Below are 16,553 nucleotides of genomic sequence, written 5' to 3' on the forward strand. Positions count from 1 at the left end.
GCTGTAGTGTAGAGTTACGGCTGTAGTGTAGAGTTACGGCTGTAGTGTAGGGATACGGCTGTAGTGTGGAGTTACGCTGTAGTGTAGAGTTACGGCTGTAGTGTAGAGATACGGCTGTAGTGTAGAGTAGAGTTACGGCTGTAGTGTAGAGATACGGCTGTAGTGTAGAGTTACGGCTGTAGTGTAGAGATACGGCTGTAGTGTAGAGTTACGGCTGTAGTGTAGAGATACGGCTGTAGTGTAGAGTTACGGCTGTAGTGTAGAGATACGGCTGTAGTGTAGAGATACGGCTGTAGTGTAGAGATACGGCTGTAGTGTAGAGATACTGCTGTAGTTTAGAGTTACGGCTGTAGAGTAGAGATACGGCTGTAGAGTAGTGATACGGCTGTAGTGTAGAGTAGAGATACGGCTGTAGTGTAGAGTTACGGCTGTAGAGTAGTGATACGGCTGTAGTGTAGAGTAGAGATACGGCTGTAGTGTAGAGTTACGGCTGTAGTGTAGTGATACGGCTGTAGAGTAGAGATACGGCTGTAGTGTAGAGTTATGGCTGTAGTGTAGTGATACGGCTGTAGTGTAGAGATACAGCTGTAGAGTAGTGATACGGCTGTAGTGTAGTGATACTGCTGTAGTGTAGAGTAGAGATACGGGTGTAGAGTAGAGATACGGCTGTAGTGTAGTGATACTGCTGTAGTGTAGAGTAGAGATACGACTGTAGTGTAGAGTAGAGATACAGCTGTAGTGTAGAGATACGGCTGTAGTGTAGAGTTACGGCTGTAGTGTAGAGTTACGGCTGTAGTGTAGAGATACGGCTGTAGTGTAGAGATACGGCTGTAGTGTAGAGTTACGGCTGTAGTGTAGAGATACGGCTGTAGTGTAGAGTTACGGCTGTAGTGTAGAGATACGGCTGTAGTGTAGAGATACGGCTGTAGTGTAGAGATACGGCTGTAGTGTAGAGATACTGCTGTAGTTTAGAGTTACGGCTGTAGAGTAGAGATACGGCTGTAGAGTAGTGATACGGCTGTAGTGTAGAGTAGAGATACGGCTGTAGTGTAGAGTTACGCTGTAGAGTAGTGATACGGCTGTAGTGTAGAGTAGAGATACGGCTGTAGTGTAGAGTTACGGCTGTAGTGTAGTGATACGGCTGTAGAGTAGAGATACGGCTGTAGTGTAGAGTTACGGCTGTAGTGTAGTGATACGGCTGTAGTGTAGAGATACAGCTGTAGAGTAGTGATACGGCTGTAGTGTAGTGATACTGCTGTAGTGTAGAGTAGAGATACGGCTGTAGTGTAGAGTAGAGATACGGCTGTAGTGTAGAGATACGGCTGTAGTGTAGAGATACAGCTGTAGTGTAGAGATACGGCTGTAGTGTAGAGTTACGGCTGTAGTGTAGAGTTACGGCTGTAGTGTAGAGTTACGGCTGTAGTGTAGAGATACGGCTGTAGTGTAGAGTTACGGCTGTAGTGTAGTGATACGGCTGTAGTGTAGAGATACAGCTGTAGAGTAGTGATACGGCTTTAGTGTAGTGATACTGCTGTAGTGTAGAGTAGAGATACGGCTGTAGTGTAGAGTAGCGATACGGCTGTAGTGTAGAGTTACGGCTGTAGTGTAGAGATACGGCTGTAGTGTAGAGATACGGCTGTAGTGTAGAGACACGGCTGTAGTGTAGAGACACGGCTGTATTGTGAAATTATAGTTAGCAGCATTTTAGTCACATAAAGACTGTTAAACTAGCTGTTTAGTCTGTGTTTATTAAGTATGCAATAAACATGAACAATTTCTATCAGGAATTGGCAACTCGTTCTCATTCTGAGAAAATAAGGACGACCACTTGATTTCAACATCTGAACAAAGTGGACAGGCTAACATGCTGTTTAAACGGAAAACGGAAGGCAGGGTCATAACAAATCAACTACTGAATGTAGAGCTGGTAAAATTATACCGAGATCCAAGATGGCTGAACTTGGACTGGACTATCACGTGGGCTTGTGGTTGAGAGAGAGTTGATGAGACCAGTGAATGTGCATTATGCAACAACAACAAAAGAAGGGCTATTTTTATAGTCAGTGCTGAAAAGACAGATCAGTGATTATTGCAACAACAAACAAATGAAAGCAGGGACAACTATATTTTTGATAAAATAATTAAATTATTAGTGGGTCTTGTGGTTGTGGAAGGCTTATATTTATCCTGGGTATAATTTCACCAAACCTGAATTCATTACATTATTGCTGACTGTTTTAAATGCAGTGGATTTGAACTTTAATTGCACAACAAAGCGTATTTGTGAATCTCCCTACTAGAAGTTATTGTACAGAGGTGTTGTATCTCAGCTGTAGAGGTGCTGTATCTCAGCTGTAGAGGTGCTGTATCTTAGCTGTAGAGGTGCTGTATCTCAGCTGTAGAGGTGCTGTTTCTCAGCTGTAGAGGTGCTGTATCTCAGCTGTAGAGGTGCTGTATCTCAGCTGTAGAGGTGCTGTATCTCAGCTGTAGAGGTGCTGAGAGGTGCTGTATCTCAGCTGTAGAGGTGATGTATCTCAGCTGTAGAGGTGATGTATCTTAGCTGTAGAGGTGCTGTATCTCAGCTGTAGAGGTGATGTAGAGGTGCTGTATCTCAGCTGTAGAGGTGATGTATCTTAGCTGTAGAGGTGCTGTATCTCAGCTGTAGAGGTGCTGTTTCTCAGCTGTAGAGGTGCTGTATCTCAGCTGTAGAGGTGCTGAGAGGTGCTGTATCTCAGCTGTAGAGGTGCTGAGAGGTGATGTATCTCAGCTGTAGAGATGCTGAGAGGTGATGTATCTCAGCTGTAGAGGTGCTGTATCTCAGCTGTAGAGGTGCTGTATCTCAGCTGTAGAGGTGCTGTATCTCAGCTGTAGAGGTGATGTATCTCAGCTGTAGAGGTGCTGTATCTCAGCTGTAGAGGTGATGTATCTCAGCTGTAGAGAGGTGCTGTATCTCAGCTGTAGAGAGGTGCTGTATCTCAGCTGTAGAGGTGCTGTATCTCAGCTGTAGAGAGGTGCTGTATCTCAGCTGTAGAGGTGCTGTATCTCAGCTGTAGAGGTGATGTATCTCAGCTGTAGAGGTGATGTATCTCAGCCGTAGAGGTGCTGTATCTCAGCTGTAGATAGGTGCTGTTTCTCAGCTGTAGAGAGGTGATGTATCTCAGCTGTAGAGGTGATGTATCTCAGCTGTAGGGGTGCTGTATCTCAGCTGTAGAGAGGTGCTGTATCTCAGCTGTAGAGGGGTGCTGTATCTCAGCTGTAGAGGGGTGCTGTATCTCAGCTGTAGAGAGGTGCTGTATCTCAGCTGTAGAGGTGCTGTATCTTAGCTGTAGAGGTGCTGTATCTCAGCTGTAGAGGTGATGTATCTCAGCCGTAGAGGTGCTGTATCTCAGCTGTAGAGAGATGCTGTATCTCAGCTGTAGAGGTGCTGTATCTTAGCTGTAGAGGTGCTGTATCTCAGCTGTAGAGGTGCTGTATCTCAGCTGTAGAGGTGCTGTATCTCAGCTGTAGAGGTGCTGTATCTCAGCTGTAGAGGTGATGGATCTCAGCTGTAGAGAGGTGATGGATCTCAGCTGTAGATGTGCTGTATCTCAGCTGTAGAGGTGCTGAGAGGTGCTGTATCTCAGCTGTAGAGGTGCTGTATCTCAGCTGTAGAGGGGTGCTGTATCTCAGCTGTAGAGAGGTGCTGTATCTCAGCTGTAGAGAGGTGATGTATCTCAGCTGTAGAGGTGCTGTATCTCAGCTGTAGAGGTGCTGAGAGGTGCTGTATCTCAGCTGTAGAGGTGATGTATCTCAGCTGTAGAGGTGCTGTATCTCAGCTGTAGAGGTGCTGTATCTCAGCTGTAGAGAGGTGATGTATCTCAGCTGTAGAGGTGCTGTATCTCAGCTGTAGAGGTGCTGAGAGGTGCTGTATCTCAGCTGTAGAGGTGATGTATCTCAGCTGTAGAGGTGCTGTATCTCAGCTGTTGAGAGGTGCTGTATCTCAGCTGTAGAGAGGTGCTGTATCTCAGCTGTAGAGAGGTGCTGTATCTCAGCTGTAGAGGTGATGTATCTCAGCTGTAGAGAGGTGCTGTATCTCAGCTGTAGAGAGGTGCTGTATCTCAGCTGTAGAGGTGCTGTATCTCAGCTGTAGAGAGGTGCTGTATCTCAGCTGTAGAGGTGATGTATCTCAGCTGTAGAGGTGCTGTATCTCAGCTGTAGAGGTGCTGTATCTCAGCTGTACTGTTGTAAAGTGATTTAGGGGTAATGGTCACAAAGCTACTGGGTAGCTAAATCCATGTTGACACTAGCAGTTGAGTCCAGTCTGTACTTGTCCATTTGCGGTCTAGCTGCAGTCGTTGTGGATGAACTGCAGCTGGGTCATGGCCGATCCACAGCAGAGTGGGTAGACGACCATTATAGGCCCTTCTTGGTGGGCGCACTGAGTTTCCTCATCCCTCGTATCCTCCCTAACAACTCCCTGACAAAGACCTGCAGAGACAGAGACAGAGACAGATAGATAGACAGACAGACAGAGAGAGAGAGAGAGAGAGAGAGAGAGAGAGAGAGAGACAGAGAGAGAGAGAGAGAGAGAGAGAGAGAGAGACAGATAGACAGAGAGAGAGAGAGAGAGCGAGAGAGACAGATAGACAGAGAGGCAGAGAGAGTGGGGTGTCATTAAAAATGGCCACTCTGAATGGGGTGTCTTTTAGAGTGGACAGTCAGAATGGGGTGTCCTTTAGGGTGGACAGTCAGAATGGAGTGTCCATTAGAGTGGACAGTCAGAATGGGGTGTCCATAAGAGTGGACAGTCAGAATGGGGTGTCCTATAGGGTGGACAGTCAGAATGGGGTGTCCTTTAGGGTGGACAGTTAGAATGGGGTGTCCTTTAGGGTGGACAGTTTGAATGGGGTGTCCTGGTGTCCTTTAGAGTGGACAGTCAGAATGGGGTGTCCTTTTTTAGGGTGGACAGTCAGAATGGGGTGTCCTTTAGGGTGGACAGTCAGAATGGGGTGTCCTTTAGAGTGGACAGTCAGAATGGGGTGTCCTGTAGGGTGGACAGTCAGAATGGGGTGTCCTGATTTCCTTCAGAGTGGACAGTCAGAAGGGGTGTCCTTCAGAGTGGACAGTCAGAATGGGGTGTCCTGATGTCCTTCAGAGTGGACAGTCAGAATGGGGTGTCCTTTAGAGTGGACAGTCAGAATGGGGTGTCCTGTAGGGTGGACAGTCAGAATGGGGTGTCCTGGTGTCCTTCAGAGTGGACAGTCAGAATGGGGTGTCCTGATGTCCTTCAGAGTGGACAGTCAGAATGGGGTGTCCTGATGTCCTTCAGAGTGGACAGTCAGAATGGGGTATCCTTTAGAGTGGACAGTCAGAATGAGGTGTACTTCAGAGTGGACAGTCAGAATGGGGTGTCCTGATTTCCTTCAGAGTGGACAGTCAGAAGGGGTGTCCTTCAGAGTGGACAGTCAGAATGGGGTGTCCTGATGTCCTTCAGAGTGGACAGTCAGAATGGGGTGTCCTTTAGAGTGGACAGTCAGAATTGGGTGTCCTTTAGGGTGGACAGTCAGAATGGGGTGTCCATTAGGGTGGACAGTCAGAATGGGGTGTCCATTAGAGTGGACAGTCAGAATGGGGTGTCCATTAGAGTGGACAGTCAGAATGGGGTGTCCTGGTGTCCTTTAGAGTGGACAGTCAGAATGGGGTGTCCATTAGAGTGGACAGTCAGAATGGGGTGTCCTTTAGGGTGGACAGTCAGAATGGGGTGTCCTTTAGGGTGGCCAGTCAGAATGGGGTGTCCTTTAGGGTGGAAAGTCAGAATGGGGCGTCCTTTAGGGTGGCCAGTCAGAATGGGGTGTCCTTTAGAGTGGACAGTCAGAATGGGGTGTCCTTTAGAGTGGACAGTCAGAATGGGGTGTCCATTAGAGTGGACAGTCAGAATGGGGTGTCCTGGTGTCCTTTAGGGTGGACAGTCAGAATGGGGTGTCCATTAGAGTTGACAGTCAGAATGGGGTGTCCTGGTGTACTTCAGAGTGGACAGACAGAATGGGGTGTCCTGGTGTCCTTCAGAGTGGACAGACAGAATGGGGTGTCCTCTAGAGTGTACAGTCAGAATGGGGTGTCCTATAGGGTGGACAGTTAGAATGGGGTGTCCTTTAGGGTGGACAGTTTGAATGGGGTGTCCTGGTGTCCTTTAGAGTGGACAGTCAGAATGGGGTGTCCTTTTTTAGGGTGGACAGTCAGAATGGGGTGTCCTTTAGGGTGGACAGTCAGAATGGGGTGTCCTTTAGAGTGGACAGTCAGAATGGGGTGTCCTGTAGGGTGGACAGTCAGAATGGGGTGTCCTGGTGTCCTTCAGAGTGGACAGTCAGAATGGGGTGTCCTGATGTCCTTCAGAGTGGACAGTCAGAATGGGGTGTCCTGATGTCCTTCAGAGTGGACAGTCAGAATGGGGTATCCTTTAGAGTGGACAGTCAGAATGAGGTGTACTTCAGAGTGGACACTCAGAATGGGGTGTCCTTCAGAGTGGACAGTCAGAATGGGGTGTCCTGATGTCCTTCAGAGTGGACAGTCAGAAGGGGTGTCCTTCAGAGTGGACAGTCAGAATGGGGTGTCCTGATGTCCTTCAGAGTGGACAGTCAGAATGGGGTGTCCTTTAGAGTGGACAGTCAGAATTGGGTGTCCTGTAGGGTGGACAGTCAGAATGGGGTGTCCTGGTGTCCTTCAGAGTGGACAGTCAGAATGGGGTGTCCTTTAGAGTGGACAGTCAGAATGAGGTGTACTTCAGAGTGGACAGTCAGAATGGGGTGTCCTGATTTCCTTCAGAGTGGACAGTCCGAAGGGGTGTCCTTCAGAGTGGACAGTCAGAATGGGGTGTCCTGATGTCCTTCAGAGTGGACAGTCAGAATGGGGTGTCCTTTAGAGTGGACAGTCAGAATGGAGTGTCCTTTAGAGTGGACAGTCAGAATTGGGTGTCCTTTAGGGTGGACAGTCAGAATGGGGTGTCCTTTAGAGTGGACAGTCAGAATGGGGTGTCCTTTAGGGTGGACAGTCAGAATGGGGTGTCCTTTAGGGTGGACAGTCAGAATGGGGTGTCCATTAGGGTGGACAGTCAGAATGGGGTTTCCATTAGAGTGGACAGTCAGAATGGGGTGTACATTAGAGTGGACAGTCAGAATGGGGTGTCCTGGTGTCCTTTAGAGTGGACAGTCAGAATGGGGTGTCCATTAGAGTGGACAGTCAGAATGGTGTGTCCTTTAGGGTGGACAGTCAGAATGGGGTGTCCATTAGAGTGGACAGTCAAAATGGGGTGTCCTTTAGAGTGGACAGTCAGAATGGAGTGTCCTTTAGGGTGGACAGTCAGAATGGAGTGTCCTTTAGAGTGGACAGTCAGAATGGGGTGTCCTTTTTTAGGGTGGACAGTCAGAATGGGGTGTCCTTTAGGGTGGACAGTCAGAATGGGGTGTCCTTTAGAGTGGACAGTCAGAATGGGGTGTCCTGTAGGGTGGACAGTCAGAATGGGGTGTCCTGGTGTCCTTCAGAGTGGACAGTCAGAATGGGGTGTCCTGATGTCCTTCAGAGTGGACAGTCAGAATGGGGTGTCCTTTAGAGTGGACAGTCAGAATGGAGTGTCCTTTAGAGTGGACAGTCAGAATTGGGTGTCCATTAGGGTGGACAGTCAGAATGGGGTGTCCTTTAGAGTGGACAGTCAGAATGGGGTGTCCTTTAGGGTGGACAGTCAGAATGGGGTGTCCTTTAGGGTGGACAGTCAGAATGGGGTGTCCATTAGGGTGGACAGTCAGAATGGGGTGTCCATTAGAGTGGACAGTCAGAATGGGGTGTCCATTAGAGTGGACAGTCAGAATGGGGTGTCCTGGTGTCCTTTAGAGTGGACAGTCAGAATGGGGTGTCCTTTAGGGTGGACAGTCAGAATGGGGTGTCCATTAGAGTGGACAGTCAGAATGGGGTGTCCTGGTGTCCTTTAGGGTGGACAGTCAGAATGGGGTGTCCATTAGAGTTGACAGTCAGAATGGGGTGTCCTGGTGTACTTCAGAGTGGACAGCCAGAATGGGGTGTCCTGGTGTCCTTCAGAGTGGACAGACAGAATGGGGTGTCCTCTAGAGTGGACAGTCAGAATGGGGTGTCCTGGTGTCCATTAGAGTGGACAGTCAGAATGGGGTGTCCTTTAGGGTGGACAGTCAGAATGGGGTGTCCTTTAGAGTGGAAAGTCAGAATGGGGTGTCCTTTAGGGTGGACAGTCAGAATGGGGTGTCCTTTAGGGTGGACAGTCAGAATGGGGTGTCCTGGTGTCCTTTAGGGTGGACAGTCAGAATGGGGTGTCCTGATGTCCTTTAGAGTGGACACTCAGAATGGGTTGTCCTGATGTCCTTCAGAGTAGACAGTCAGAATGGGGTGTGCTGGTGTCCTTCAGAGTGGACAGTCAGAATGAGGTGTCCTGATGTCTTTCAGAGTGGACAGTCAGAATGGGGTGTGCTGGTGTCCTTCAGAGTGGAAAGTCAGAATGGGGTGTCCTTTAGAGTGGACAGTCAGAATGGAGTGTCCTTTAGGGTGGACAGTCAGAATGGAGTGTCCTTTAGGGTAGACAGTCAGCATGGGGTGTCCTTTAGGGTAGACAGTCAGCATGGGGTGTCCTTTAGAGGGGACAGTCAGAATGGAGTGTCATTTAGGGTGCACAGTCAGAATGGGGTGTCCTTTAGGGTGGACAGTCAGAATGGGGTGTCCTTTAGAGTGGACAGTCAGAATGGGGTGTCCTTTAGAGTGGACAGTCAGAATGGGGTGTCCTTTAGGGTGGACAGTCAGAATGGGGTGTCCTTTAGGGTGGACAGTCAGAATGGGGTGTCCATTAGGGCGGACAGTCAGAATGGGGTGTCCATTAGGGTGGCCAGTCAGAATGGGGTGTCCTTTAGGGTGGACAGTCAGAATGGGGCGTCCTTTAGGGTGGCCAGTCAGAATGGGGTGTCCTTTAGAGTGGACAGTCAGAATGGGGTGTCCTTTAGGGTGGACAGTCAGAATGGGGTGTCCATTAGAGTGGACAGTCAGAATGGGGTGTCCTGGTGTCCTTTAGGGTGGACAGTCAGAATGGGGTGTCCATTAGAGTTGACAGTCAGAATGGGGTGTCCTGGTGTACTTCAGAGTGGACAGACAGAATGGGGTGTCCTGGTGTCCTTCAGAGTGGACAGACAGAATGGGGTGTCCTCTAGAGTGGACAGTCAGAATGGGGTGTCCTGGTGTCCATTAGAGTGGACAGTCAGAATAGGGTGTCCTTTAGAGTGGACAGTCAGAATTGGGTGTCCATTAGAGTGGACAGTCAGAATGGGGTGTCCTTTAGGGTGGACAGTCAGAATGGGGTGTCCATTAGAGTGGACATTCAAAATGGGGTGTCCTTTAGAGTGGACAGTCAGAATGGAGTGTCCTTTAGGGTGGACAGTCAGAATGGAGTGTCCTTTAGAGTGGACAGTCAGAATGGGGTGTCCTTTTTTAGGGGATGGACAGTCAGAATGGGGTGTCCTTTAGGGTGGACAGTCAGAATGGGGTGTCCTTTAGAGTGGACAGTCAGAATGGGGTGTCCTGTAGGGTGGACAGTCAGAATGGGGTGTCCTGGTGTCCTTCAGAGTGGACAGTCAGAATGGGGTGTCCTGATGTCCTTCAGAGTGGACAGTCAGAATTGGGTGTCCATTAGGGTGGACAGTCCGAATGGGGTGTCCTGGTGTACTTCAGAGTGGACAGACAGAATGGGGTGTCCTGGTGTCCTTCAGAGTGGACAGACAGAATGGGGTGTCCTCTAGAGTGGACAGTCAGAATGGGGTGTCCTGGTGTCCATTAGAGTGGACAGTCAGAATGGGGTGTCCTTTAGAGTGGACAGTCAGAATGGGGTGTCCTTTAGGGTGGACAGTCAGAATGGGGTGTCCATTAGAGTGGACAGTCAAAATGGGGTGTCCTTTAGAGTGGACAGTCAGAATGGAGTGTCCTTTAGGGTGGACAGTCAGAATGGAGTGTCCTTTAGAGTGGACAGTCAGAATGGGGTGTCCTTTTTTAGGGTGGACAGTCAGAATGGGGTGTCCTTTAGGGTGGACAGTCAGAATGGGGTGTCCTTTAGAGTGGACAGTCAGAATGGGGTGTCCTGTAGGGTGGACAGTCAGAATGGGGTGTCCTGGTGTCCTTCAGAGTGGACAGTCAGAATGGGGTGTCCTGATGTCCTTCAGAGTGGACAGTCAGAATGGGGTGTCCTTTAGAGTGGACAGTCAGAATGGAGTGTCCTTTAGAGTGGACAGTCAGAATTGGGTGTCCATTAGGGTGGACAGTCAGAATGGGGTGTCCTTTAGAGTGGACAGTCAGAATGGGGTGTCCATTAGAGTGGACAGTCAGAATGGGGTGTCCATTAGAGTGGACAGTCAGAATGGGGTGTCCTGGTGTCCTTTAGAGTGGACAGTCAGAATGGGGTGTCCTTTAGGGTGGACAGTCAGAATGGGGTGTCCATTAGAGTGGACAGTAAGAATGGGGTGTCCTGGTGTCCTTTAGGGTGGACAGTCAGAATGGGGTGTCCATTAGAGTTGACAGTCAGAATGGGGTGTCCTGGTGTACTTCAGAGTGGACAGACAGAATGGGGTGTCCTGGTGTCCTTCAGAGTGGACAGACAGAATGGGGTGTCCTCTAGAGTGGACAGTCAGAATGGGGTGTCCTGGTGTCCATTAGAGTGGACAGTCAGAATGGGGTGTCCTTTAGGGTGGACAGTCAGAATGGGGTGTCCTTTAGAGTGGAAAGTCAGAATGGGGTGTCCTTTAGGGTGGACAGTCAGAATGGGGTGTCCTTTAGGGTGGACAGTCAGAATGGGGTGTCCTGGTGTCCTTTAGGGTGGACAGTCAGAATGGGGTGTCCTGATGTCCTTTAGAGTTGACACTCATAATGGGTTGTCCTGATGTCCTTCAGAGTAGACAGTCAGAATGGGGTGTGCTGGTGTCCTTCAGAGTGGACAGTCAGAATGAGGTGTCCTGATGTCTTTCAGAGTGGACAGTCAGAATGGGGTGTGCTGGTGTCCTTCAGAGTGGAAAGTCAGAATGGGGTGTCCTTTAGAGTGGACAGTCAGAATGGAGTGTCCTTTAGGGTGGACAGTCAGAATGGAGTGTCCTTTAGGGTAGACAGTCAGAATGGAGTGTCCTTTAGGGTAGACAGTCAGCATGGGGTGTCCTTTAGGGTAGACAGTCAGCATAGGGTGTCCTTTAGAGGGGACAGTCAGAATGGAGTGTCATTTAGGGTGGACAGTCAGAATGGGGTGTCCTTTAGGGTGGACAGTCAGAATGGGGTGTCCTTTAGAGTGGACAGTCAGAATGGGGTGTCCTTTAGGGTGGACAGTCAGAATGGGGTGTCCATTAGGGTGGACAGTCAGAATGGGGTGTCCATTAGGGTGGCCAGTCAGAATGGGGTGTCCTTTAGGGTGGACAGTCAGAATGGGGCGTCCTTTAGGGTGGCCAGTCAGAATGGGGTGTCCTTTAGAGTGGACAGTCAGAATGGGGTGTCCTTTAGGGTGGACAGTCAGAATGGGGTGTCCGGGTGTACTTCAGAGTGGACAGACAGAATGGGGTGTCCTGGTGTCCTTCAGAGTGGACAGACAGAATGGGGTGTCCTCTAGAGTGGACAGTCAGAATGGGGTGTCCTGGTGTCCATTAGAGTGGACAGTCAGAATGGGGTGTCCTTTAGAGTGGACAGTCAGAATTGGGTGTCCTTTAGAGTGGACAGTCAGAATGGGGTGTCCTTTAGGGTTGACAGTCAGAATGGGGTGTCCTTTAGGGTGGACAGTCAGAATGGGGTGTCCTGGTGTCCTTCCGAGTGGACAGTCAGAATGGGGTGTCCTGATGTCCTTTAGAGTGGACATTCAGAATGGGGTGTCCTTTAGAGTGGACAGTCAGAATGGGGTGTCCTGTAGGGTGGACAGTCAGAATGGGGTGTCCTGGTGTCCTTCAGAGTGGACAGTCAGAATGGGGTGTCCTGTAGGGTGGACAGTCAGAATGGGGTGTCCTGGTGTCCTTCAGAATGGACAGTCAGAATGGGGTGTCCTGATGTCCTTCAGAGTGGACAGTCAGAATGGGGTGTCCTGATGTCCTTCAGAGTGGACAGTCAGAATGGGGTATCCTTTAGAGTGGACAGTCAGAATGAGGTGTACTTCAGAGTGGACAGTCAGAATGGGGTGTTCTGATTTCCTTCAGAGTGGACAGTCAGAAGGGGTGTCCTTCAGAGTGGACAGTCAGAATGGGGTGTCCTGATGTCCTTCAGAGTGGACAGTCAGAATGGGGTGTCCTTTAGAGTGGACAGTCAGAATTGGGTGTCCTTTAGGGTGGACAGTCAGAATGGGGTGTCCATTAGGGTGGACAGTCAGAATGGGGTGTCCATTAGAGTGGACAGTCAGAATGGGGTGTCCATTAGAGTGGACAGTCAGAATGGGGTGTCCTGGTGTCCTTTAGAGTGGACAGTCAGAATGGGGTGTCCATTAGAGTGGACAGTCAGAATGGGGTGTCCTTTAGGGTGGACAGTCAGAATGGGGTGTCCATTAGGGTGGCCAGTCAGAATGGGGTGTCCTTTAGGGTGGAAAGTCAGAATGGGGCGTCCTTTAGGGTGGCCAGTCAGAATGGGGTGTCCTTTAGAGTGGACAGTCAGAATGGGGTGTCCTTTAGGGTGGACAGTCAGAATGGGGTGTCCATTAGAGTGGACAGTCAGAATGGGGTGTCCTGGTGTCCTTTAGGGTGGACAGTCAGAATGGGGTGTCCATTAGAGTTGACAGTCAGAATGGGGTGTCCTGGTGTACTTCAGAGTGGACAGACAGAATGGGGTGTCCTGGTGTTCTTCAGAGTGGACAGACAGAATGGGGTGTCCTCTAGAGTGGACAGTCAGAATGGGGTGTCCTATAGGGTGGACAGTTAGAATGGGGTGTCCTTTAGGGTGGACAGTTTGAATGGGGTGTCCTGGTGTCCTTTAGAGTGGACAGTCAGAATGGGTTGTCCTTCTTTAGGGTGGACAGTCAGAATGGGGTGTCCTTTAGGGTGGACAGTCAGAATGGGGTGTCCTTTAGAGTGGACAGTCAGAATGGGGTGTCCAGTAGGGTGGACAGTCAGAATGGGGTGTCCTGGTGTCCTTCAGAGTGGACAGTCAGAATGGGGTGTCCTGATGTCCTTCAGAGTGGACAGTCAGAATGGGGTATCCTTTAGAGTGGACAGTCAGAATGAGGTGTACTTCAGAGTGGACAGTCAGAATGGGGTGTCCTTCAGAGTGGACAGTCAGAATGGGGTGTCCTGATGTCCTTCAGAGTGGACAGTCAGAAGGGGTGTCCTTCAGAGTGGACAGTCAGAATGGGGTGTCCTGATGTCCTTCAGAGTGGACAGTCAGAATGGGGTGTCCTTTAGAGTGGACAGTCAGAATGGGGTGTCCTGTAGGGTGGACAGTCAGAATGGGGTGTCCTGGTGTCCTTCAGAGTGGACAGTCAGAATGGGGTGTCCTTTAGAGTGGACAGTCAGAATGAGGTGTACTTCAGAGTGGACAGTCAGAATGGGGTGTCCTGATTTCCTTCAGAGTGGACAGTCAGAAGGGGTGTCCTTCAGAGTGGACAGTCAGAATGGGGTGTCCTTTAGAGTGGACAGTCAGAATTGGGTGTCCTTTAGTGTGGACAGTCAGAATGGGGTGTCCTTTAGAGTGGACAGTCAGAATGGGGTGTCCTTTAGGGTGGACAGTCAGAATGGGGTGTCCTTTAGGGTGGACAGTCAGAATGGGGAGTCCATTAGGGTGGACAGTCAGAATGGGGTGTCCATTAGAGTGGACAGTCAGAATGGGGTGTACATTAGAGTGGACAGTCAGAATGGGGTGTCCTTTAGAGTGGACAGTCAGAATGGGGTGTCCATTAGAGTGGACAGTCAGAATGGGGTGTCCTTTAGAGTGGACAGTCAGAATGGAGTGTCCTTTAGGGTGGACAGTCAGAATGGAGTGTCCTTTAGAGTGGACAGTCAGAATGGGGTGTCCTTTTTTAGGGTGGACAGTCAGAATGGGGTGTCCTTTAGGGTGGACAGTCAGAATGGGGTGTCCTTTAGAGTGGACAGTCAGAATGGGGTGTCCTGTAGGGTGGACAGTCAGAATTGGGTGTCCATTAGGGTGGACAGTCAGAATGGGGTGTCCTTTAGAGTGGACAGTCAGAATGGGGTGTCCTTTAGGGTGGACAGTCAGAATGGGGTGTCCATTAGGGTGGACAGTCAGAATGGGGTGTCCATTAGGATGGACAGTCAGAATGGGGTGTCCATTAGAGTGGACAGTCAGAATGGGGTGTACATTAGAGTGGACAGTCAGAATGGGGTGTCCTTTAGAGTGGACAGTCAGAATGGGGTGTCCATTAGAGTGGACAGTCAGAATGGGGTGTCCTTTAGAGTGGACAGTCAGAATGGAGTGTCCTTTAGGGTGGACAGTCAGAATGGAGTGTCCTTTAGAGTGGACAGTCAGAATGGGGTGTCCTTTTTTAGGGTGGACAGTCAGAATGGGGTGTCCTTTAGGGTGGACAGTCAGAATGGGGTGTCCTTTAGAGTGGACAGTCAGAATGGGGTGTCCTGTAGGGTGGACAGTCAGAATTGGGTGTCCATTAGGGTGGACAGTCAGAATGGGGTGTCCTTTAGAGTGGACAGTCAGAATGGGGTGTCCTTTAGGGTGGACAGTCAGAATGGGGTGTCCATTAGGGTGGACAGTCAGAATGGGGTGTCCATTAGGATGGACAGTCAGAATGGGGTGTCCATTAGAGTGGACAGTCAGAATGGGGTGTCCATTAGAGTGGACAGTCAGAATGGGGTGTCCTGGTGTCCTTTAGAGTGGACAGTCAGAATGGGGTGTCCTTTAGGGTGGACAGTCAGAATGGGGTGTCCATTAGAGTGGACAGTCAGAATGGGGTGTCCTGGTGTCCTTTAGGGTGGACAGTCAGAATGGGGTGTCCATTAGAGTTGACAGTCAGAATGGGGTGTCCTGGTGTACTTCAGAGTGGACAGACAGAATGGGGTGTCCTGGTGTCCTTCAGAGTGGACAGACAGAATGGGGTGTCCTCTAGAGTGGACAGTCAGAATGGGGTGTCCTGGTGTCCATTAGAGTGGACAGTCAGAATGGGGTGTCCTTTAGGGTGGACAGTCAGAATGGGGTGTCCTTTAGAGTGGAAAGTCAGAATGGGGTGTCCTTTAGGGTGGACAGTCAGAATGGGGTGTCCTTTAGGGTGGACAGTCAGAATGGGGTGTCCTGGTGTCCTTTAGGGTGGACAGTCAGAATGGGGTGTCCTGATGTCCTTTAGAGTGGACACTCAGAATGGGTTGTCCTGATGTCCTTCAGAGTAGACAGTCAGAATGGGGTGTGCTGGTGTCCTTCAGAGTGGACAGTCAGAATGAGGTGTCCTGATGTCTTTCAGAGTGGACAGTCAGAATGGGGTGTGCTGGTGTCCTTCAGAGTGGAAAGTCAGAATGGGGTGTCCTTTAGAGTGGACAGTCAGAATGGAGTGTCCTTTAGGGTGGACAGTCAGAATGGAGTGTCCTTTAGGGTAGACAGTCAGCATGGGGTGTCCTTTAGGGTAGACAGTCAGCATGGGGTGTCCTTTAGAGGGGACAGTCAGAATGGAGTGTCATTTAGGGTGGACAGTCAGAATGGGGTGTCCTTTAGGGTGGACAGTCAGAATGGGGTGTCCTTTAGAGTGGACAGTCAGAATGGGGTGTCCTTTAGAGTGGACAGTCAGAATGGGGTGTCCTTTAGGGTGGACAGTCAGAATGGGGTGTCCTTTAGGGTGGACAGTCAGAATGGGGTGTCCATTAGGGTGGCCAGTCAGAATGGGGTGTCCTTTAGGGTGGACAGTCAGAATGGGGCGTCCTTTAGGGTGGCCAGTCAGAATGGGGTGTCCTTTAGAGTGGACAGTCAGAATGGGGTGTCCTTTAGGGTGGACAGTCAGAATGGGGTGTCCTGGTGTACTTCAGAGTGGACAGACAGAATGGGGTGTCCTGGTGTCCTTCAGAGTGGACAGACAGAATGGGGTGTCCTCTAGAGTGGACAGTCAGAATGGGGTGTCCTTTAGAGTGGACAGTCAGAATTGGGTGTCCTTTAGAGTGGACAGTCAGAATGGGGTGTCCTTTAGGGTTGACAGTCAGAATGGGGTGTCCTTTAGGGTGGACAGTCAGAATGGGGTGTCCTGGTGTCCTTCCGAGTGGACAGTCAGAATGGGGTGTCCTGATGTCCTTCAGAGTGGACAGTCAGAATGGGGTATCCTTTAGAGTGGACAGTCAGAATGAGGTGTACTTCAGAGTGGACAGTCAGAATGGGGTGTCCTGATTTCCTTCAGAGTGGACAGTCAGAAGGGGTGTCCTTCAGAGTGGACAGTCAGAATGGGGTGTCCTGATGTCCTTCAGAGTGGACAGTCAGAATGGGGTGTCCTTTAGAGTGGACAGTCAGAATGGAGTGTCCTTTAGAGTGGACAGTCAGAATTGGGTGTCCTTTAGGGTGGACAGTCAGAATGGGGTGTCCTTTAGGGTGGACAGTCAGAATGGGGTGTCCTTTAGGGTGGACAG

At 50.1% G+C, this 16,553-nt stretch overlaps 1 protein-coding gene across 1 annotated transcript in view; it reads right to left on the bottom strand.

The window, feature by feature from the left end:
* Positions 1-1,595: 1,595 nt before the first annotated feature.
* Positions 1,596-16,553, bottom strand: part of LOC139415462 (protein phosphatase 1 regulatory subunit 14C-like) — a 58,908-nt gene continuing 43,950 nt past the window's right edge. Inside the window, exon 4 of the mRNA XM_071163555.1 lies at positions 1,596-4,467. Within this exon, the coding sequence (XP_071019656.1) occupies positions 4,393-4,467 (75 nt within the window). The 3' untranslated portion in view covers positions 1,596-4,392. The remainder of the gene's footprint in view (positions 4,468-16,553) is intronic.

This window comes from Oncorhynchus clarkii, chromosome 8 (assembly GCF_045791955.1).
Source record: "Oncorhynchus clarkii lewisi isolate Uvic-CL-2024 chromosome 8, UVic_Ocla_1.0, whole genome shotgun sequence".
Taxonomy (NCBI): Eukaryota; Metazoa; Chordata; class Actinopteri; order Salmoniformes; family Salmonidae; genus Oncorhynchus; species Oncorhynchus clarkii.